Raw genomic sequence first — 22,426 nt, forward strand, 5'->3', positions numbered from 1 at the left:
TCATGGTCTTTCACCAAGTTTCTAAATCTAAGTCAGTTCCCAGACCCAGATCCCATTGTTTGAAGGGAGACCATGTCCCTTGTTACAGACTCTTGCAATGCCACCACAAGTGAATATTCCCCCAAGGGAGCTGTTGCCATTTAACATGGTAACTAACTGCACACAAAGAAGAAAGAAAAAATTCTACCCAAATCTTATTTTCCAGAAATGACTGTTGTTAATCTTAAGTGAGCATTATTCCAGGAATTTCTATGAGAGATAAATAAATAGACGGATAAGTAGATCGACAAAAGCAATTTTTTAGATACAGGACCATGCTAGTCATTTGGCACTTTCATTAAAATATTAAATTTAATTTTAATATTAAAAAGTTGAAATTGGGGCTTCCGGTCAAGATGGAGGAACAGACCATCCCCAGCATCACTCTCTCCCACAAATCAACCAATTTACAACTATAAAAAAGCAGCAACAGCCAAGCTGGGGCCTCTAGAGCTCAGGGGAAGATCAGGAGAGACCTATGGAGTGCATGAAGGCAGGAGAAGCCACGATGAGAGAAAGAAAAAACTGCTCTGACCATTTTGTGCTGCAGCCGCTTTAAGGCTGGAGCTGCTGAGCACACAGAGCAGGAGCTGGCAAAAGCCGCAGCTGTGCCCTTCAGATGGAGTTGCTTAGAGGCAGCAGGGGAGAAGAGGGCTGTGGTGGCCTCCAGGCCAGCAAGACCACTAATAGGGTTCCTGAGGACCCACATATGAGTGAGGGGCCACAACAACTGAAAAAATGGAGCCACTCAGAGGCTGGTGAGTCATCGCAAGGGACTGGTGCACAGCCTGTCCCACGGGAAGTGTTTGCAGCAGGGGCGGTGGGGAAGACAGGCCCATTGGGGGAATGCTAGGGCACAGCAAGGACAGCTGATCTGCCCCCCAATAAGCGCAGAACCACTCAGAGGAGACTGGTCAGGAATATAGAATTGCATGGGGTGCAGTTTGATGAAAAGACTCAGGCCCAGATCAGAGTTTCTGTGTGTGTGTGTGTGTGTGTGTGTGTGCAGGCCCAGATCAGAGTTTCTGTGTGTGTGTGTGTGTGTGTGTGTGTGTGTGTGTGTGTGTGTGTGTGTGTGTGTGTGTGTGTGTGTGTGTGTGTGTGTGTGTGTGTGTGCAGGCCCAGATCAGAGTTTCTTTGTGTGTGTGTGGTGTGTGGTGTGTGTGTGTGTGTGTGTGTGTGTGTGTGTGTGTGTGTGTGTGTGTGTGTGTGTGTGTGTGTGTGTGTGTGTGTGTGTGTGTGTGTGTGTGTCCGTCCGGCCCTTTATGAATAAAGCTGCTGTGAATATTTATATACAAGTGTTCTTGTGGCTATATGTTTTTCAATTCTCTCAGTAAGCGTATGCTCATAAGCTGCATAATTATAAAAAACTGCCAAAAATTTCCTTAAAAAAAAAATGAAATTGGTTGAAGAAACACAGGAAACCAAAAGATTTCTGAAGTTTAGAAAAACATTTCTTTACCACGTAAGAGATGATTTCCTAGAATGTTAAGAAATAAACATTAAAAATACCATTGAAGTTAGAGTTATTTTTAAATTTTATGGCTCAATTTTGACGCAGTAGTTACTCCCTACTATATAAAGAAAACTCACTTGCTTACACTTCGTTCTACCCACTCTACCACTCTATTTTTTCAATTATTAGTATTATTTATACATTTTTGAGCTTTGTAACATTTATATTCTGTTCTATAATTCTATGAGAATTCATAATTCTTGCAGTTATATAGACTTAGTTTTTTATTTAAATCTGTCATGTGCTCACCTCCAGGACTTTTAGCAAAACTTCTTATCTGAGTACTTTGTTTTTATCTGTCTATTGACTACTTGAGATTTCATCATTAAGTAGCTTTTTCCGGAAGTGCTTATAGATGTTATATTCACTGCGGTTTTGCGTGCCTGAGAACGTCTGTGTTCTCTTATTTGTGAAGAAGAGATTGGCTGGGCGTAACATTCTTTGGTCATCCTTTCATTCCTGGATCTTTGTACACATTGTCCCATTGTCTTTTGGCACTAAGCATTGCTCTTAACACAGCTTCTGTAGTCATCCTTTGGTTGCTTGAATTTTATCCTCAATTGTTTTTTTTTTTTTTTTTTCAAGAGTGGTTTGGGTATCATAGTCCTTGGGTTCTTCCATGTCTGAACTTAGTTATGATGTTCTTGAGGCATTCTTTTTCTCCATCAGAATCAATTTTTCTTGGTATACAGTGTGCCTTTTTGATATACACGTTCAGCTCTTTATTCATTTTAGGGAAATTTTCCGATATCATATCTATATATACATTTCTTTTCCACTTTCCCCCCCATATTATCTTCTCTTCATCTCTTTCCTGAGCCTTTACTATGACTTGCAAGCTTTCTGTCTATGTCAGTGATTCGATTTGCAGCAGTGTTTATTCAGCTTGTTGTTTCTAATTTAGTAATGATTTTTTGGTGGAGTTATTTTGGTCCTTAGTTAGTTCTGTTGCCTTATCTTCTTGTCTTTGAGTTCTTCTTTCATTGCACTCATGGTCTTAGATTCTCCTACAACTCTAATTGTTTCTGGTTTTTAAGGTACATTTCCCTCCATCCAGAACAATGGGCCTTTCTTCCTTTCTTTCTTCCTTCTTTTCTTCCTCTTTTTTGCTATATTCACTTTTTCACCTCATCTTTCTTGAGCTCTGTCCAAATCTACTCTTAGTACTGGTATAATATTCATGAATTCTCTTTGGCTCCTTCTCTGCCTTTATGTTCAGCCTGTTGTCTTCCACTGAGTTTCAGTTTGAGGGGATGGATATTTTGTTGCATTCACTTTTCTGTGTCTTGAGATCATTGTAAGGATGGAAAAGGAGAGCTTAGTTCGAGTTCTGAGCAAGTTTTCTTAGAGAAACTGGCATCTACTCTGTCTTTTAACAACTTATTAATGTTCTACACCAGGGTTCGCTCCATGCATCAGAGGGTGTTTTCTTTTTTTATGCAGGTCTAAAGCCTGTGTTCTATCAGAGAGAATCAATTCCAGTGTTTTACTTTCCCAGTTTTATTCATCTCTCTCCAGCAGCCATTTTACTCCATTAAAATTGCCCCCTTCTCTCCCACCCAGGCAGAAGAGAGGAAAGCAAATGATACATCTTCAGTCCGTTTTTCTCCAAAATTGTGGTATTGGAACATATTCCTCAGCATTACTTCAACTCACCAGTTCTACTTCTGGGATATGGGGACAAAACAGTATGTCTCACCAAATCATGTGAGAATCTTCTCTTTCTTTCCTTGACTACCACCTTTTGAAATTTGTGGCCAAGATATTATTCCTCTTTCCTTGTTTGTTTGCTGCCAGTGAATGTTCTTGTTTTTGTTTTTAACATTTGCTTTTGTTCTTTTCACAATTTCCAGTTTCCCCTGCTATCTTTATCCAGAAGTTTCAGTGCCAAGCATGTGCAGTATGAGGCATTGATTGCCTTGAAATATGGTTATTCTGTGGCTAAAATTATTTCAGCAGCAGCTGAATGACCAACTATCACGGTGTTGTAGGGAAGGTTTCTGGATTAAGATGAACATTGTACCAGGTAGCCTCTATGTCCCTCTAAGCTCTTGATTTCATGTTTCTATTCACTTAAAATTACAGTAGTTATCATTGAGCTGTGGAACAGATCTACCCTCTAGGGCTCTGAACTGTACACAGCCTTTCTTCCTCCTTCTCTAGCTAGAGAATATGGAGGACATCTCTCTCTGCTTCCTGTAGCTATAACCCCTTCTTACACTAAGGCTTATAGAATATAGATTTTGTAATTTGGTTACCTTTGAGGTTATTTTAGTTAGTATTTTGTATCATAATTTCTCCTTTTCAGTGTGCTGTGGTGCATTCTATCACTTCTATAATTTATGTTTCTTGTGCTGGAGTTTCTGATATGGAGGTATATTACTGAAATGTGCTAGGCTTCCATGTGTTGTGTACTGAGGAGTAATGACTTTTTCTATCCTCTTTGTCTCTTTCTTTGTACAGTTATGAAAAGGTGTTCAGGCAATATTTGCTAGCACTAATTTCACTGTAAAACAGTTACCAGGACTTAAATATGTATTACAAGATTCCCAGGGACTTGGATATCTAGCAGCTCCATCTTGGTCTTTCTCAGGGCCTAGAATATGCTTCTGCCCTTGGGCACTTACCTGAAACCTCAGTTGGAATGGGGAAAGTATCATCAGACTGTGGAATGATTTAGTCTGTGATGGAGGGCTATGCTTTCAGGGACTTTAGAACATTGAAACTTCACTCTTGAATTTTAGGTTTAGAGTGTGTTAAGGAGTAGCATAGTGGGTGGAGCAGGACCCTTATTCATCTCCTGTTTTGACCTACAAAAATGGCAATTTTGTGTGGGTCAACCTCGTAGTTCCTAGGCAGTAAAGCTGTTTTCTCACCCAAACCCCAAACCACTAAGCCATCAAGCCCAGCATCTCAAGGGACTGCCAGATACTATGAGATGCTTGCACAAGGACTAATCACTTTCATTGTACCTGGGAGACATGCTAATCTGCTTTAGTATGTATAGAGTGGGTAATACCCAATAATGTTACCTGGCCCACAGCTCAGCTCTTTTGGATTAGGGAACTTGAAGCCTTCACTTCTGTGTTACAGGGAACTCTTTAGCTAGACTTAATCAGGCAGGGTCCTTGGTGATAATGCATCCCATTCCACTAGTAGCATACATATATTATGGGTCTAGACCCCCCTTAACTTAGAGGCTCATTGGTCACTCAATGTTTGTCCTTTTGGGTGCTGTCTGCTTTCACATCCAACACATTTTCCATAATTTACCACCTCCTCGCCACCAATGACTCTGTTAGACATTATTGTCAATCAACCTAAAGTATGTGGTGGTCTGAGGTAAAGACGGTATGCTACTGCACGTTTACCTCTGACATGTGTGCACAAGTAAAGGACCAAACCAGAAAGTCCAAAGGACTCTTAACATTGACTTACATGGAAGGGGCTAGGGATTAGGAAAACCTTGAATTTTAACACAGATCCACCTCAATGATGGCCTTTGCGGTTACGAATACCACCATCAAGATGTTCCTAGAACATTAGGGTTTTTCCTCTGAACTCTACAATTTATCTGGGGAAGACACCCCAGCTTCCAGAAGATGCTGACAGTGAGGAAACTAGGCAAAGCCCAGAAAGGATTCTTAGCATCTAGAAGTCGGCCAAAAAGCAGTCTTGGACTGAGCAGTCAAACCTAAGCTATTTTGCTTTAAAAGGCTTTAGCAACCTTGAGATTTGCTCATTAAGTAGAATCACAGCAACAGGCTCTGGCAAAATAACAAACTAATAATAATTTATGAACATCTATGAGGGTACTTCAAAAATTTTATAGAAAAATATGAACTTTTTGAAATACCCTTGTATTTTTAGGCTTGAAATTCCATTAACATCATTTCATTTTTCCCCCTGATTTTTAAAAACAAATAAACTAAAATTTGAACATGAGTATGGTCACTGAGCAATCTGTAAGAACAAATGACTCAGTTTAGAAAGATACTGTGATGCATTATTAGAGCCTAGAACAAGGTGGTATCATTACTAGTGATCTCACAACTAGTTCCAGTCATGTGTTTTGTTTTTTCTTGGGGGAAAATTCTGTAATTCTTCTGCACCAATTATAGGTCATTTGGTTACTTTTTCCTAGAATATTATAAAATATTTTGCTTTCTATCAATTTTAAGAAGCACTCATTCTTCCAGTTTTTCTGAGGCTTTTGAGAAGACTTCAGTAGAACATTCTACCTCCTTCTACTTCCCTTAGGTAGTTACATACTTAAATGATTTTGACTAATATTTATAATTTTATTGTAATGGTGCTTGATAGTATAACACTGAGTAGAAATAATAAAGTGTCCAAGAACTAGAAATATTCTAACTCAATGATTAATATATCTGGCTTCCTGAAAAACATGCCATAATATCAATAAAATTTTAAATTCTCTCTTTTGTTGGGATTAACATTATAGTCATGCAAACTGTAGAATAAAACATACACATTTATTTTAAATAATCAAAGAAAACTTTCCTTTACTATTTGGTATAGTATATATTAGGAGAAAATTTTTGTGCTATTTTTGTTCATATATTGTCAACAGGAGAGTAATATTGAGGAAACAACCCCTAAATTTTAAATGAATGTAAATTCACTAGAATACATTTTTGTTTTCAGATGGAAAGTATGCTTTTCCATATTATGTGTACGTTATTTTCTTCTAATAAGTGTATATGTTCAAGAGTTAGCATGCCTTCTTTCTTCTAAATATTATAATAAATGTATGAATGGTTAGAAATTTATTATTGATTATACAACTCTAAGCAAAATCACAATAAGACATTTTGAAACCTATTTTTTAAAGCAAATTTAACTTAGGTTTTGATTCTAGAGAGACTTTTGAATTTAAAAAGAAAATGATTTCTGAAATTTAGTGCAGCATGCATGCCTGGATAAATGAATGCTATAGCCTTAAGATAAGGTAGTCTGGTGATTCATTGCATGAAACAAGATCGATTTAGAGCAGGCTCCTACTGTTAGCTTTTCCGAAGATGGATTCTCACGCCAAAAATAACACAACATATTCTAGATAACAGCAGTTTTTCCCCCTGACATCCACCAAAACTGAAGAAAAATCCAAGTGACTGTTCTTAGCAGCTGTGTGGCCTGGAGTTCACTGGGGAAGCTGGCTTCCTGTAGTCCCCTATTCATCACCTGCTTCAAAGACAGCCTGGCTGGCTATAGTTTGCAGGCCAGGTAGGGTGCCATTGTGCACAGTTTGGGGGATTAATATCAAACTGCGGCAACCAGGCCCTTGGTCTCCGGCTGCCATTCAGTCTAGCAGGGAGAGGCTAAGACTGGCCAAGGTCACAGTCTCCAGTGTGGAGTGGACTGGGAAAGGAGTCTGAGAATAGAATGCTTTTTATGAAATCATGGCGCAAGCTTGCAGCACAGCAGGTGCCCTTCTGGAACACATAACATCTGTTTATGTTGGTATACTGTAGCTGACAACGAGATAATAGAGCTTTGAAATTTATCATTTTATTTTTAGAAAGACAACTGTATATACAATAATCCAGATGCATATTTAGCTCCAATCTTTTATTTGAAAACCATGAAGAAAACTGATTTAATCGCTGCTTTTTGTGATATGTTTAAGGAAAAAGCAAAGCGTACTGACTATTAACCATTTACAGCCATTGCTGATTACTAATACCTGAATTCTTGGGGAGGAAATATCTAGCATTTAACATTTTTTTTTTTCAATATTCAGACATTTGTGTCAACAGATTGCAGAAGGATTTACTGAATATACTCAACTGTCTTGAATATTAGGAGGTTTGTATAAATCCCCCCCACCCCAAATGAGAGTATTTCAAGGGTGAGGTAATAATGATGCAAAAATAAAATTTTTAACTTGAACAAATTAGAGAAAAATTAAGCTGTACATGAGTTGTCATGACGACAAGGATGTTCTGTTGATGAACTGTCCTCCTCATTGTCCAATCAGATAGTAGAGCTGAAGCTGGAGCATGAACAGGAGAAGACGCACCTATTACAGCAGCATAACGCAGAGAAGGATAGCCTAGTCCGAGACCATGAACGGGAAATTGAAAACCTGGAAAAACAGCTTCGCGCTGCCAATATGGAGCACGAAAATCAAATTCAAGAGTTCAAGAAACGAGATGCACAGGTAATTATCAATGATATTTGATAAAATGGGTACCTTTTTAAAAAGTCATCAGCGTTTAATGTTTTCTTATTATTCTTGTTGATGCACGCTGTTTGATCATTTGCAAGACTGACATATAAATGTGATTTTGTTGTTTTCTCCCTCCTACCCCCCGTCTCCATTTTGAGGATGAATAAGGGTTTAACTACAGAAACCACAGGTAGCCAGATTAAAAATCCCATGATGCGCTATAACTTGGCTCCTTTTTTATAATCTTGTCTCAATTCCTTTCATGATGGATTTTTCTAAAGGTATCTGCCCCTTACCCCTCCCCTCAGCCTTAGCAAATCCCTATGAAATATATCAGCTTCACTCCTTGCTTTTTGTTTTAATCTCTGTAGGTAAGCAAGCAGAGTTTTAATAATCAAGCAGCTGTTTTAATATTTGCTTTTCCTTCCTAGTGTTGCTTTTTTTCATTAGACTCTATATTTGATTAGATCACTCAGATGGTAATTGATAAAAATGACTCCAGAGAAGGGCTATTTCCCATCAGTTCTGTTGCTTTTCCTACATGCACATATACATGCCTCCTAGCCTCCATCTCTGTAGCCCCTGTTGGAAGCCATTTGGCAGAATAACCCCCAGCTGTGGTAGCATTTGACTCTTCAAACTTGTGGATGAAATGTGCACTGTCAGCATGGAAAACTATCTATAAATTTCAGATGAAAAAAAAACTTATTGGGTGTGTATCTTTGTGGTACAATACATTCTTTAGGGTATATCGAGGGCCTTTAGTATACCTTCTTGAGTAAATTGCTGTGAAATTTTATTAAAGGAAAATTTAAGAACAATTGAAAACACTAAAAAGATAATTTTCTTTTCTGATAAAACCATATCATATAATAGTTCTAAATACTTCTTTAACGATTGAAATCTTACCATACTAATCACACCACACATAAGCTTCTTCCTCTAGTTATCATTACGCTCAAAATAATATAATTTTCAAAGAACGAAATCAACCTTCTGTCATGCTATGTGTTTAAACAATTTTATAATTATCTATATAAAAAAATAATTCTAATTAAATAAAATGTTAATTTTTTGAGTGGAGAGTGGGAGGCGGTAAGGCAAAGAATAGGAGTTATTGGTTATTTTTATTTAACCTTGAGTTGTCTTTTACTTTCACAGAACAACTGGGCAATATGAATATACCCAGCAAAGGTTTTTTTTGTTAATAATATACATTTATAGGAAAATTATATATAGGAAAAGGTAGTCATTGTGGTGGCCATGGTATGAGCATAGTCAGGTGGTTCCTGTTAAATCAATGTGTATTGTACTTTTGCTACAAACCTCACTAGCTTTTGCAAAATATATGCTTGTCTTTTGATTTTTAGCCATACAATTTATTGAGAATATTTTAAAACTTATATTATCCTTCAGACATGATGATAGACCTTACTTTTGTCTTCCCATGTTAAGGGATATGGATTCTGAGTCAGGGTAAGATCTGTTTGCATAGTAGAATTGAATAATGGATTCAGTAAAATACATTAATTTACATAACTTCCTACTATTATATTGCTGTTATGGAAGTCAACACAAGTGGAGGCCAAATTTAGAGGAAATCTTTGTGATTTTGTATATGTCGTGTCTGCCATATAGGGTGCAGTTCATTGAATGATAACGAAAGGGAAATTTTAGAACGAGTATGTATAATTAAGATACAGGGATAGTATCATAAGGTTATTAATTAAATTTCTTCTTATTGAAATATTCAGTATAAGAACTATTTTGCCTTTTCAAGTGCTGTAGCTTAAGGTATATTTCTCGTATTTTGTGTCTTTCTTGGAACGTTTTTCTAACCAGAATTGCTGTCGTGGGAATGCCAGTAAGCAATAGAAACTTAGGCTAAATGCTTTCTTGGTCAAAAGGAAAATAATTTTGTGTATGTTGTACTTTGTTGTCTTTAGAGAATATAATTTTTAAAAACTTTTATCAATAAGTTATATTTAAAAAAATTTTATCATGTGTACCAAAATGCTAATAATTTGTATTTATCTTTGGTTATTTATCGAGGATATTAATTCAAGTTCCTTTCAGATTAGTCCTAAATTTTCAAAATATAGATCTTCATGATGTGATCTAAATAAAGTAATGTACACCTTTTAAGTACTGAATGCCATTCACAAATTTCAAAAAAAACAAAGTAGGCATATGTTTTTTAACATAGAAGATATTTTTGAAGTCATTGTGTTATAGTTTGATGCAGAACAAACACATGTCCCTTAAATATTAGATTGTATAATTTTTTGTTTTAGTTCCAGAGAGATTTGATTTTCAGTTAATGTTTGGCTACTCCAGTTTAGTAATGGAGGTCATTTTGTAAAAAGGACTATTTGAAATACTTAACTAAAAGAGGACCAGTGAAATATCTATTTTGAATACTATGGCTTTGTCTGCTGCTTCTCTCTGATCGGATTTTTAAATGAACACAATATCCTAAAAATGTATTTTTGGCTTCCAAATATGTAGTACATTGTATGCTGATATGAAAATCATAGTGAAGTGTGGTTACCTACCTTAAGGTGAATCATATCAACTAGGAACTCCCTTTTGGTGAATGTGCTATGTAATTATTATAGGTTAGTTGTTTTTCTAATAATTTTTGTTTTGTAGAGGAATGATAAGATATAACAATGATATAATAACAATTAACCATTTTCTTCATTTTATTTGACACAGCTAATTATTCTATGTGCATATTATAATTTTATTATGTTACTTTGATTTTCAATGGCATGATATATTACATTGTGATACTTACATTTGCTAAAATGCACATTAAACCGTGTTACCTTTTTTTTTTTTTTTTTTTGTCTTTTTGTGACCGGTAAGGGGATCGCAACTCGTGGCTTGGTGTCGTCCGCACCGCGCTCAGCCAGTGAGCGCACCGGCCATTCCTATATAGGATCCGAACCCGCAGCGGGAGCGCCACTGCGCTCCCAAGCGCTGCACTCTCCCGAGTGCGCCAGGGGGCCGGCCACGTATTACCTTTTTACAAGATGTTTCAGTCTGGTATCTACCTAAGGTCATAGTGTTTAAGAAAAAACATCCAGATCAGTAGAAATCAAGACCTACACAAATGTATAACCTCATTGTCAAATATTTCTCAGTTACTAGATCCTTCTTATTGAAATTATTTTGGAGAATGATTTTTTTGATTCAATCACATTTTAAATATAAAGAAAATTTATAAAATATCGTCTTAGAAAGATTCTTCTAGCCCTGACAGTTCTACATGTAATTCTCCTTTTGCTTTTGAAATGTAATATAATGAAAGAATTTCTGCAGTTTATTATATGCAATTAGAAGAAAAATAGAACATAAGTTCCTTAACCTCTTAGTTGTCTTTTTAGGACCCTGATCCATTTAGAGACTGCTTAATCTTTTATGTTTGTTGCTGAAATGAGAGGTGTGTATAAATACTGTACAGACTGTTACATAGAACCTGTGTGATATGCCCCAAAGGTGGTGTCACTGTTAGGACATCTGTGTGACCTGTTGCAGTACAGACAGATCATAGAGTCAAGGTAACCAGCAGCCATTGTGAACCACCATGAGTATCATGGAGATAAAATACAGCAAACTTGTAGAAGGTCATCTGTGATACCTGAAACTATATTAAACTTAGCATTTGTATATATCACAGCAGATATGCGTAACATTGCGTCTAAATGCCTTTCTTGATTCCCTAAAATGAGAATCATGAGTCTAATATGAACAATTTTGGCATGATATATGGGCAGATCCTGTTGATTTTACCATATTGATTCACATTAAGAGACTGAACCTTATCACGGATTCTAAAATGTGGAATCTGTAGTAATTTTCTTCTTTCTCTCTCTTACTTAAAAAAAGTTTTTGTAAAAAGATACTTATAAGATAATTTTAATTTAAAAAATTATATCTCAAAAACCTTATTTTCCAAGGATTTGCGCATATGGACACAAGATAAAAATTTCCATTTATAAACTGGATGTATGGGCCGGCCCCGTGGCGCACTCAGGAGAGTGCAGCGCTTGGGAGCGCAGCGACGCTCCCACCGCGGGTTCGGATCCCATATAGGACTGGCCAGTGCACTCACTGGCTGAGTGCCGTCACGAAAAAGACAAAAAAAATAAAAATAAAAATAAAAAAATAAACTGGATGTATGCATGCATACGGTGGATTAAGCATTGGCTATTATTCTTCAAAGATGACTTTTATTGTTAAATTTGAATATGTGTAGTCTGAACATTATTGTTATACCTGTATACATGGTCTTTGGGCTTTGGTAGAATTTTTCTATTGAAAACATTTAAATTTTTTTATATGCCAACTACTTTCAAAAAAGATTTAAGTCAGCATTTTATAATAAACACACATTTGAAATGTAACTGAAAATAATAACTAAGCAATAAGTAATATCAACCACATTAGAAAATCTGTACTTAGGGCCGAGCCCGTGGCGCACTCGGGAGAGTGCGGCGCTGGGAGCCCAGCGACGCTCCCGCCGCGGGTTCGGATCCTATATAGGAATGGCCGGTGCACTCGCTGGCTGAGTGCCGGTCACGAAAAAGACAAAAAAAAAAAAAAAGAAAGAAAGAAAATCTGTACTTAAAAAAAGGCTATAATTAAGCATAATTTTTAATTTTGATCTTGCCTAGGAGCCACAGCAGAGAGGGAAACATGATGAATTAGGTAATTTTAATTATGTAATGAAGGAAATCATAAGAATTAATTTTTTTTTTAGCTCTCAGTTCTGAGAGAAATATATGACATGGGCTTCATATAAAGGACATTGATCAATATAACTGATGATATTCTCTATATGTTAAAATATATAAAATCTGGTGGGAAAAATCTTAGATTCTTTAAGTACTTGCATAAAATATAATTAGCAGGTTTTATTTTAATGTGCCAAAATTTTATTTTAATTTATTGAGAATGCCATTATTCTCAAATCATAAAACAAAGCTGCTTTGAAAGATCCAGTTTTATAGAGGTTATGAATCAAAAGAAAGTATATTTTAAGTCATGGTCCTAGCAAATCCTAGTATTGTCATTTTATCATTGTCCCAGGAACACATACAAAATGTTGTTAGGAAGTAAACGTTAGAAACATGGCTGAGATTAGAAATAGTTTAGAAGTTAATTCCCTAAAATTAATTTCCAAGTGTGTTATTCTCTTTCCTATATCTGATTCTCTTCTCTGAATTTATACTATAAAAAACTCAAAAAGAAATGATAAAATCAAGTGGTAATTTGTTCTGGGAGTATAAGATATTTGTACCTGTACTAAAATGATTCATATCCTCCTTACATAACCAAAATATTATATCATCATCAATATTTATTCATTGATATCATTTGCTTGGTTCTGAGGTAATAACTATTTTTATTTCATGGGTCAAAGTGGACTGATTGCTTGGAAAAAACAAACTGTGTGGACTGTATTTTCTCCCAGCCTGATGAGGCTGTTGCTGTCAATGTAACCCTGCTTTTTGTTCCCCTCTTTTCCCTAGTGACACACAGCATCACATTCGAGTGCTTGTCTGGTGTTCCAGCTGTGTACACACCACACTTTGGTACTTACCCCCTTATATACTGAGTTATTTGTATTAGAGGGACAGCAGAGTAGAATTAAGTGTGTTTTAAGTATTAAGTGGGTTTTGCTGCTGTGTACAAAGTTTAATGTCAGGCATTAGAAGGTTGGTGGGAAATGTTTTGAATATTTTACCTTTATTTTGTAAAAATATTTTACAATATGTTTATAGTATTATCTAACTTCGATATTTAAGATAGCCCAAGAATTTTCTGTATACATGTAAATATAAATAGAGGTTTTCCTAACTAGGCCATTTTTAAAAGCCTGTGAGGAAAATACTATTTTTCAGACACCAGAAGCATAGGTCATACAGAACTTGCCAAATAGAGGGGCAAAAATCCTTGTCATATTTTGACATAGATGCACTGATGCGAAGGTCTTATTTGATTAGTATGCAATGGTAGTGTGTCTCTAGTGATATTACATATGAATTTAATAAGATATTTGCATTATTTATATATTATTATATAAATGAACATGTATAAGAATGTTATTTCTTATGTACTTAATTAGGAGAAAATATTGGAAAATGCTCTTTCAGGTTAAGCTTACATTTTTCATAGGACACCAGCTTTCTTTTTCCATTATAATTCTAACATTCTGTAATTATTTTAATCTTGCAAGTGCAAAAGTAGTATATATACCTATAATGAAACAATTATAAATAATTTGACTTGGTTCTCTTCATGGAGAAAATTATATTAAGTTTAAAAAATAAAAATACAGGCTGAGACAAGAAAATTGATTTCTGTAAGAATGATCCATTTGTAGAAGTGTTATACAGTGTATCTTTAGTCCTGTGCATGTTTTTTACATGTGGCAGTTACCGTGGAAACCACATTCTATGGTGTATGGTCCACTTTTAGAAAAAACGTATTCCTTTTAAGGACAGACCTTCTAAATAATAAGCAACTTTCTGTCAACTAATAATGATGCTTTAGAAATCTGTTTTTTGTTCTCCTGCACTTAATTGATATCTTTAGAAATATAAAAATTTTTCTGAAGAAGAGGTAATTAAATGTTGGAGATATTTTCAGTAGGTGGTATAATGTGATCACTCTGCAGTGGTGAACATTGGGAGGATTTCCAGGGACCACGATTCATTGTATATAATATGTTCCACCTGACATGAAGCTTTGGTCATATCAGATGTCTAAGTAGCTAGCAATAATATAGCCAGAGTAAGTAATCTAAAGAAATGACCACATCCAATGATTTACAATTTAGAGATAAGGAACCTGCCGTTCAAGGACAGTATCTTGCCCAGTGTCACAGAACTAGCAAACCAGGGCTTCTTGATCTTGAATTCAGTCTCTTTCTTTATATATTACCCTCCTCCAAGAAGGATTTTAGATCTTTGGAGAGACTTGGACATGCCAAAAAAGGAACAGGGTTGTGTGAGAATCTTTGCCTAGCTTGGAAGAGAGACATTGGTACTCCTTGTTCCCCATGCTGAGATTCTCATAGCAATTTGGGTTTCTTTCAGTGATTTGTCATACTTGATGTTGCTGAAAAGTCATAATTAAATAATGCTGCTGCTTGAGTTCCAGTTTGAGTAAGCAGTGCCTCCTAGAACAAGACTGTATTTTTTTGCTTGTAAATGTTTATCAGTAGCAGCAACAGCAGTAGCAGCAACAAAAACAACTAATATTTATGGTGTGCTTCCCATGTGCCAAGCTCCCTGCTAGGTCCTTTACATGGCATTATCTCCTGCAACCTTCAATACCTTATGAGCATGAAATTTCCTATCTGGAAACTCTGTTTTGACCTCTTAGCTGGGTCAGAAGATTACTATGCATTATTTCCATTATGTCAATGGGAAAAGATTCAGAAAGTGAAAATAAATTGCTCAAGGTCACGTAACTGGTAGTTAATGTACCTGGCACTCAAGGCAAAAAGTCCCTGCCCCCAAGCCTGCTTATGTGTGAGTGTATTGTCTCTAAATTTTATTCATTCTGCATAAATCTATTATGTTTCCAGTTTTGGATTTTTAATGCATTACTAGTTTTAAAATACTGATACTCATAATTCAGACTTGGTAAATCCAAATCAAGTTTTATCCAGTAGTTTCAATCTGTCTCCAAAGCCACAAACCATGACTATGTTTTTATTTTGAGATACATTAAACTTTGAAGAGTTATGAATTTCTTAATTTTTTTTTGGAATGTAGTTTTCTTCCCACAAATTTCAGAATCTGTAGAATGTAAAAATGAATATGTTTTTGAAATTAGTTCACTTTTGGTTTTCACATTATTAATGAAATAAGATTTGCCCAGAGTAAGAATCCACCAAGCTTTTAGGTCAGTGGGGCTTACTGATCTCTATAAAAACTGCATAGATATTTGCATTAAATATGGATTGTTGTGAATGGTTTGTTATAGGTACATTCTCACCTATCAATTTGGAATATTACATATGATTCATTCATTTTATGGAATGAATTTTTAAATCTCAAAGAATTCAATTCTTTTCCCTAAAGGAACCTAAATAGGGTCCTATTGCATGACAAAAGCTAGTCAAAACCTTTAATAATGTGGTCAGTGATGGTTTATTAAGTGTAAACCTGAAGACTTTCTCCATAAATATAGGAATAATTAGAAAATGTGGTGTTTTTATGGAATTCTCAAAAACAATTTATGTTAATGTGATTTGGCTTTGGCTTCATTCTAGAGCTATTTTGGTCAAAATAAAAAATCTTAAGATGAATTATTTTTTAAAATTAATGCTCCAGAGATAAGTCGTTATTACACATGCTGAATGTCCTTTCCGTTGACATAATGAAAAATGCCTTCAGTTAATTTTAGCACATTTCTCTTCCTTCTCTGCCTCAATGAGATTACTAAGAATGTTGCAGAGATTGTCTTTGAGGAAATAATGGGTGTGTAGTTCTTCTTCCTTGATGTCTTGGAAAAGTTATTCCGAGATTTCTGACTCTCAGTTGTGAGCGATATCCCTGATACCTTCATTTGTGTATTTCAGGTAATTTTTCATGACAGAGAGGTTGAAGCCTAAGCGTAACAAATGATTGGCAAAATGATGATATCATCAAGTGTTCAAAGAGCTGGAAAATTGAAGCTTATTAAACTGTCATTTTGTCTTCCATTCAGCACTAATTGGAATCATGCCTAGTAGCATGATAAGAAAGATATTTAACACCTGAGCATTTTTCATGACAAAAATGATAGAAATTGGTGTCGGGGAGATCTTAAACTCCTATCTGAAGAGGAGAGCAAGGCATTACGTGAAAATAATAGTCTGTTTTCAAACTACTTTAATATTTATGTACAGAAAATATTTGAAAAATATTGTCACTAAGTGGAAACTTTTGGATAATAAAATAAGCCCAATTGAGCCCCAAAGTATTGAAATTGGTGGATTAAAGTGAAACGTGAGATGTTTTTCAGTTGAAAGAAATATAAAAATTCAGTGAAAATAATTTTTTTTCACTTGTTTTAGCAATTATTTTAAATTGTTTTCCAATCTCTCAAGTACTTTTGGATAGTTGTAATACTGGGAGGTTGGGAAAGATCACAAGAAATCAGAAAGAAAAAGTACACAATTAGATTTCCAGGGTTTGAAAATGTATGTTATTTTTCTGGTTCATTTTGATTTGTTTTGCTTAGGTATGAAGTCAAAGCCTGAAAGTATTAGTAATATTTGAATATGAGTTAATGATGTCCTCAGAGAATGAAGTTTGCTGAATTGTGTGGCCTGGATCTGGGGTCTCTTCCCTTGTCTGTAGGGACAGTTGTAACGCAACATTGGTCTCAAGGTGTGTGTGTCTTTCCCTCTGACACTGACATTGTGTGCTGCACAAGAGCTTTCAGTGAACACGTAGACAACAGTAAAGCCAGGTCCAGCATCTCAGAACAAGAGAATTTTCCAGTGTGAAGATCTGAAAGTTGCAGGTCTTTAAAAAGGTTAAAATTATATGGGTAATTAATTCATCTTAAGTTTGCTCCTTAAATCGGTATTTGTTAGTGAAACAAACCCCAGATCCCTAGGTGCAAGTGCAACCTTATTTGTTTTGTTATTTACAAAATGCACATATTCACCAAATGTTTCCTGAAAAACTGATTTTTAAAAATGTAAATGTTATCCTTACTTGTTGGGCAAATTATATTTATGATGGCTCTAGATACAGTGATGTTGGCATGTTTATTAACAAGAGAAGTGGAGTGTGAGGGTTGAAAACTTTTTGCTCTTGAGTTATTCAAAAGTTACTCAGTGCTATTGTTAGACAAAAGCCATGAGTTCAAGAAGTACAGTATGTTACAGGCTCCCCTATTAAAGTCAGTCTGGACTATGCATATGGTGTTTCAGACTTTGGGGAAAACATGGAAATGCATTCTTGTACTTTCATCTTTATAACCATTTCGAGTGATGCAATAAAAGTCACCTTCTATTGCTATAAAGTTGGCATTTCTTTAAAAAAAATTCAATTCAGGAATAACCATAGTAAATTTTCTCATGAAAATTATGATAATTGTTAACTATTCTGATTGCTCTTTGAAATCTCACTGTTCCAGATTAATATTGACAAAATGGAACTCTGTGACTTGAAAATTTTATAACTGTGACTCTTCAATTAATGTATAAATGAAATTTATTTTAAGTTTTTCTATTAAAAATTAGGTGGCATTATGTATATGAAAATTCCCTATAACATGGACTCTCTTCGACTTGATTCATTTATTCCTTAAAGATTTTTTTGAGGGCCGACCCTGTGGTGCACTCGGGAGAGTGCAGCGCTGGGAGCGCAGCAGTGCTCCTGCCGCGGGTTCGGATCCTATATAAGGATGGCTGGTGCGCTCACTGGCTGAGCGCGGTGCGGCCGGTCACAAAAAGTCAACAACAACAACAAAAAAAGATTTTTTTAAGTGCTGGCTCTGTGCCAGGCCCAGGGGCTAGGGCTGCACACCTTTAGGAGGTACATCCTGTTGTATGTGGATGTTGCCTCAGAATTGTATAGGGCATGGCCTGTATGGCTCCAAGGGGGTTTCTGTGATAGTTATAGCAAAGAACAAGATAGACCCGTACTGTGCTCTAAAGGACCTTACACTTGAATTGGAAGACACATTATAGCACAAAAAACAAATGAACAAGGAGAGCATCACATAGCAGTAGCTGGTAGATGGAGAATTAAATTGAGAGACACGATACAGGGGCCAATGACTGTGTTAGCTGGCCATCAGAGAAGGCCTCTCCAAGGGAGGTGTATCTCAGCTAAGAGCTGATGGATGAGAAGGTGGCCAGTCTGAGAGAATAACTGGTACACAGACCCTGAAGGAGAATAAGCTCAGTGTGTTCAAGAAATGAAGGAGGCCTGTGTGGCATGAGTACAGCAGGCATGGGGGAGGGTGGGAAGCAGGCACAGGGTTTTTTTTAAAAAGATGACCGGTAAGAGGATCTTAACCCTTGGCTTGGTGTTGTCAGCACCACGCTCTCCCAAGTGAGCGAACCGGCCATCCCTATATGGGATCCGAACCCGTGGCCTTGGTGTTATCAGCACCACACTCTCCCGAGTGAGCCATGGGCCGGCCCAGGCACAGTGTTTTTTAAGCCTTGGGGAGGAGTTTGGGTTCAATTTGAAGTGTGATGGGAAGACAGAGGTTTTTAATCAGTAAGGTGACGTGATCTGATTCATGTTTTTAAAAGATGGCTGAGGTTGTCGGGACCATTCTGGATGTCAGTAGGACATGCAGATGGATTAGGTATGGGGAGTGACGGAAAGAAGATTTAAGGGATTTAAGGGTAATTCCTAGAATGTTGGTTTGAGCAGCTAGGTAGATGGTGGTGTCAACCATGAGGAAGGTTGGGGGGAAGCAGAAGCAGAAGAAAGAGTGGTGTTATTGCCAAGCCAAGTGTGAGCCTCATCTTAAATATCCAGCTCGAGATGTGCGAGACAGGGAGTCGGATGTGCGCTTAAGATTGCAGAGATTTGAATTTGGCATGCTGAAAGTAACTAAAGCATGGACCTGGCTGCAATTACCAATTTCTTATTGTATCTGAAGACAGAGATGCTGGTTCACGGCCAGTCTTTACCACTTACTGTCTCTGTAATTCTGAGTTAATAGAGCTTAATTAAGAGATAATCTTAGTATCTCTGAACATCATTTTCCACAACTATAATATTCGTTCATTTAGTGGCATTCATTGAGCTCCTACTATGTGCTAGGACCTGGGAATATAAAAAAGGAATGGTTCCTGCCCTTCAGCTTATAGTCTGTGGGTAAACAAGCATCATGCATTTGTCACAAAAGGAGGGTAATATGATTCATACTGACAGATATGAGTAAAGAATGCCTTCCTTTCACATAGGCAAAGGGTACATCTGACCGCACATTGAAGGCTGCACAGACCAGGAGATGTAATAACACTTCTAGTCAGAAGAACAAGTTCCCCTGGCTCTCAAGGCCCTGTGAAGGCACCCTTTTACCTATCATACCTCCTGACTGGTGTGATGATTTAATCAGGCCTTCAAAGGAACTTTCTTCTCCATTCCATTGTATGCAGGGAAATTAATACCCTCTCGGTCCCTTTCTTCTGTCTGAAAACTTTAGTTGTATGCCCGCCTGCCTACTAAGTTTGTAAATAACTGGCAACAATACCAGCATCTCTTTGAGAATGACAGAGAGAGTGTGCAAATGGAAGGTTATATTCTGTGGCCTCCTCTAGCAGGCCCAGCTTTCAGGCCTTCCAGAGATTCAGATTTATATACAGCAAAGCACAATAATGTGATAAAGCCCAAGAAAAGGAGAGATGGTAAGCATGGGTTGTGGGGGTGTAGGGTCAGGGGAGGTGATCAGAAAAGGTTACATTAAGGGCCGACCCCGTGGCTCACTCGGGAGAGTGTGGCGCTGGGAGCACAGCGGTGCTCCTGCCGCGGGTTCGGATCCTATATAGGGATGGCCGGTGCGCTCACTGGCTGAGCGCGGTGCGGGCGACACCAAGCCAAGGGTTGCGGTCCCCTTACCGGTCACAAAAAAGAAAAAAAAAAAGTTACATTAAAGTAGACGTCATATGCATTGAGTTTTAAAAATGAGTAGAAATTTGTTTTGCAAATTAGAATGGGAAAAGCATTTGAAACAGAAGGAGTAGCATGAGCAATATCTGGAAAACACTTTATAACATGTTGAGAAGTCTGGATTGGATCCCCTTGACCAGTCATCTCCAATTTGGCCTTTATACTGTGTTTGTGCTGCCATTGCTATCTCTGCAATGTCTCTTCCGTTTCTCCACTTTAATGTTCTACTTGCAACACTTTTTACCTCATCTGATAATTATTTAGAAGAGTGTTTTCCAAAGTAGGGTTCATTAGAGTATAGGAAGAAAAAGCCTGGAACTTCTATTCATATGTATTTGTATTTTACCTTTAAAAATACCTATTTTGTGCAAATTTTTGTAATGTGTGTAATATATTAATACAGTAGTGTTATAAATTTATACACATATGCACTGGATTGCATGCTTCAATATTTTATGATAGGAGTGTCCAGTAAAAATGTTCAGAGAATGTAATTGTCAACTATCAAAAGTCACTGAAGAATTTCAAGCAGAGGATTAACATTTAGAAGGCAGTGAGACTGGGGACTGGGTGACTAGTTTGAGTCATCCTAGCGAGAGCCGATGAGGGCCTTAGCTAAGGCAGTGGCAGTGGGGTAAGTTGATGTGGCAGTCGACGTGAGGACGAGAGAGGAGTGTGGTTTGATGTGCCACAGGACATTTAGGTGTTGGTGCCATGTAAGCAGGTGGAAATATAGGACTAGAGTTCAAAAGAGAGTAGCTCTGTTGTATAACCGTTTCCACTGTAGAATCTTTTATTTCCCTGTCTGTACCTTTTAACATTTATGGCATTATTGGTCCCCTTTTACTGTCTGAGTGGTGTTACATTTCCTTTGCTGACTCTCTACTTTTTTGTTTTTGTTGTTCACTTTGCTAGGTATTAGAGGAAAGGAAAATGAGACAGATTTTGCATTTTTCATCATCTTAAACTGGATTCCTCTGGACCAGTTTAGGTGGCATTAAGAGAAACAGTTTCTTGGAGATTTGAAAAAACTTACTTTTAAAATGATCTGAGCCTGTCACCTTTTGTTGAAGTGGCAGATGGTGGTGGAGAGGTGATGGGTATAGTTATTTGATAGTTTTTTCCAACTGCTGTTATTGTTCTATCCATATTTTCACATCTTCTTGGATCAATATTGGTAATTTATTTTTTCCCTTGGAAAAAATTTTATTTTATTAACATATTTAAAATCCCAATCTCATGTTACACACAATATCTTATTGTAATAGTATTGTTATGCTCACAAGCCATAGTTCTGTCTCCTTTAGAATTCCTGATGTGTCTCTCTGTATCCCGTTCGTCTTGCTGTTTTAGAACAGCTGAGGCATACATACTGGAAATAACCATTAATCAGTTTTAAGCATTTTTCGTCATAGGCAGTTCTCCTTTTTTCTCACGTATTGGTTAATGTTTCTCTCAAATTTTTCTCTTTCTATTTTCCTTCTCTTCTTCATTCTTTGAGCTGCGAATGGTCCGTTAGCACTCTCACCAATTGTCTTTATCCACAGTGGAAGACATTTGCTGGACTTTGACTAATAAAGAGAGAGGATGTGTTTTTGTTTGAGACCCGAATTCTGCTACAAGCTTTTCAGAATGCCCAGCTGATGTTGAGTCAGCACCATCATTGTTCTATGGGTGCTCTCAAACACAAGCTGTCCTAAAAGGAATACATTTTTATCTGCAATGCTCACCATCAACTGGTAGATTTTGCGAAAAATCTTCAAGTTCTTTAAGTGAGAGCTCAATCCCCATATTTCCAGCAATGTGTCCAGGTTATTCATATCAATCTTTCCTCCTTGAGAGATAAAGTGTCAATAAAAATGACATCAAGATGTGGGGGAAAAAAAATCCTTATTAACTTACATGTGTTATTACTTTAGTCATGAAGATACAAGGTCCAGAAAGACCTAGTCAAGGCTACAAGGAGGGTCAACATTCCAACTAGATGTAGAATCTCATCCTCTGACTATATCTTTTGTTCCTATCAAC

The 22,426-nt window shown here is 36.7% G+C and overlaps 2 protein-coding genes across 3 annotated transcripts in view; one reads left to right on the plus strand and one right to left on the minus strand.

Moving 5' to 3' along the window:
- Window positions 1–22,426, plus strand: part of LOC134365178 (leucine-rich repeat-containing protein 37A2-like) — a 124,113-nt gene that overhangs the window by 7,611 nt on the left and 94,076 nt on the right. The window contains exons 1-2 of one of the 2 annotated variants that reach the window (XM_063081384.1): window positions 3,222–3,262; window positions 7,557–7,739. The gene's annotated coding sequence lies outside the window, so the exon portion shown is untranslated. Of the gene's footprint in view, window positions 1–3,221; window positions 3,263–7,556; window positions 7,740–22,426 lie in introns of those variants that run through there. The other variant, XM_063081381.1, reaches the window with a different exon arrangement.
- Window positions 21,682–22,426, minus strand: part of LOC134365180 (DNA repair protein RAD51 homolog 3-like) — a 33,803-nt gene continuing 33,058 nt past the window's right edge. The window contains exon 3 of the mRNA XM_063081388.1: window positions 21,682–22,232. Coding sequence (XP_062937458.1) covers window positions 22,215–22,232 — 18 coding nt within the window. The 3' untranslated portion in view covers window positions 21,682–22,214. The remainder of the gene's footprint in view (window positions 22,233–22,426) is intronic.

The sequence above is a fragment of the Cynocephalus volans genome, chromosome 16 (assembly GCF_027409185.1).
Source record: "Cynocephalus volans isolate mCynVol1 chromosome 16, mCynVol1.pri, whole genome shotgun sequence".
In the NCBI taxonomy this organism is placed as follows: Eukaryota; Metazoa; Chordata; class Mammalia; order Dermoptera; family Cynocephalidae; genus Cynocephalus; species Cynocephalus volans.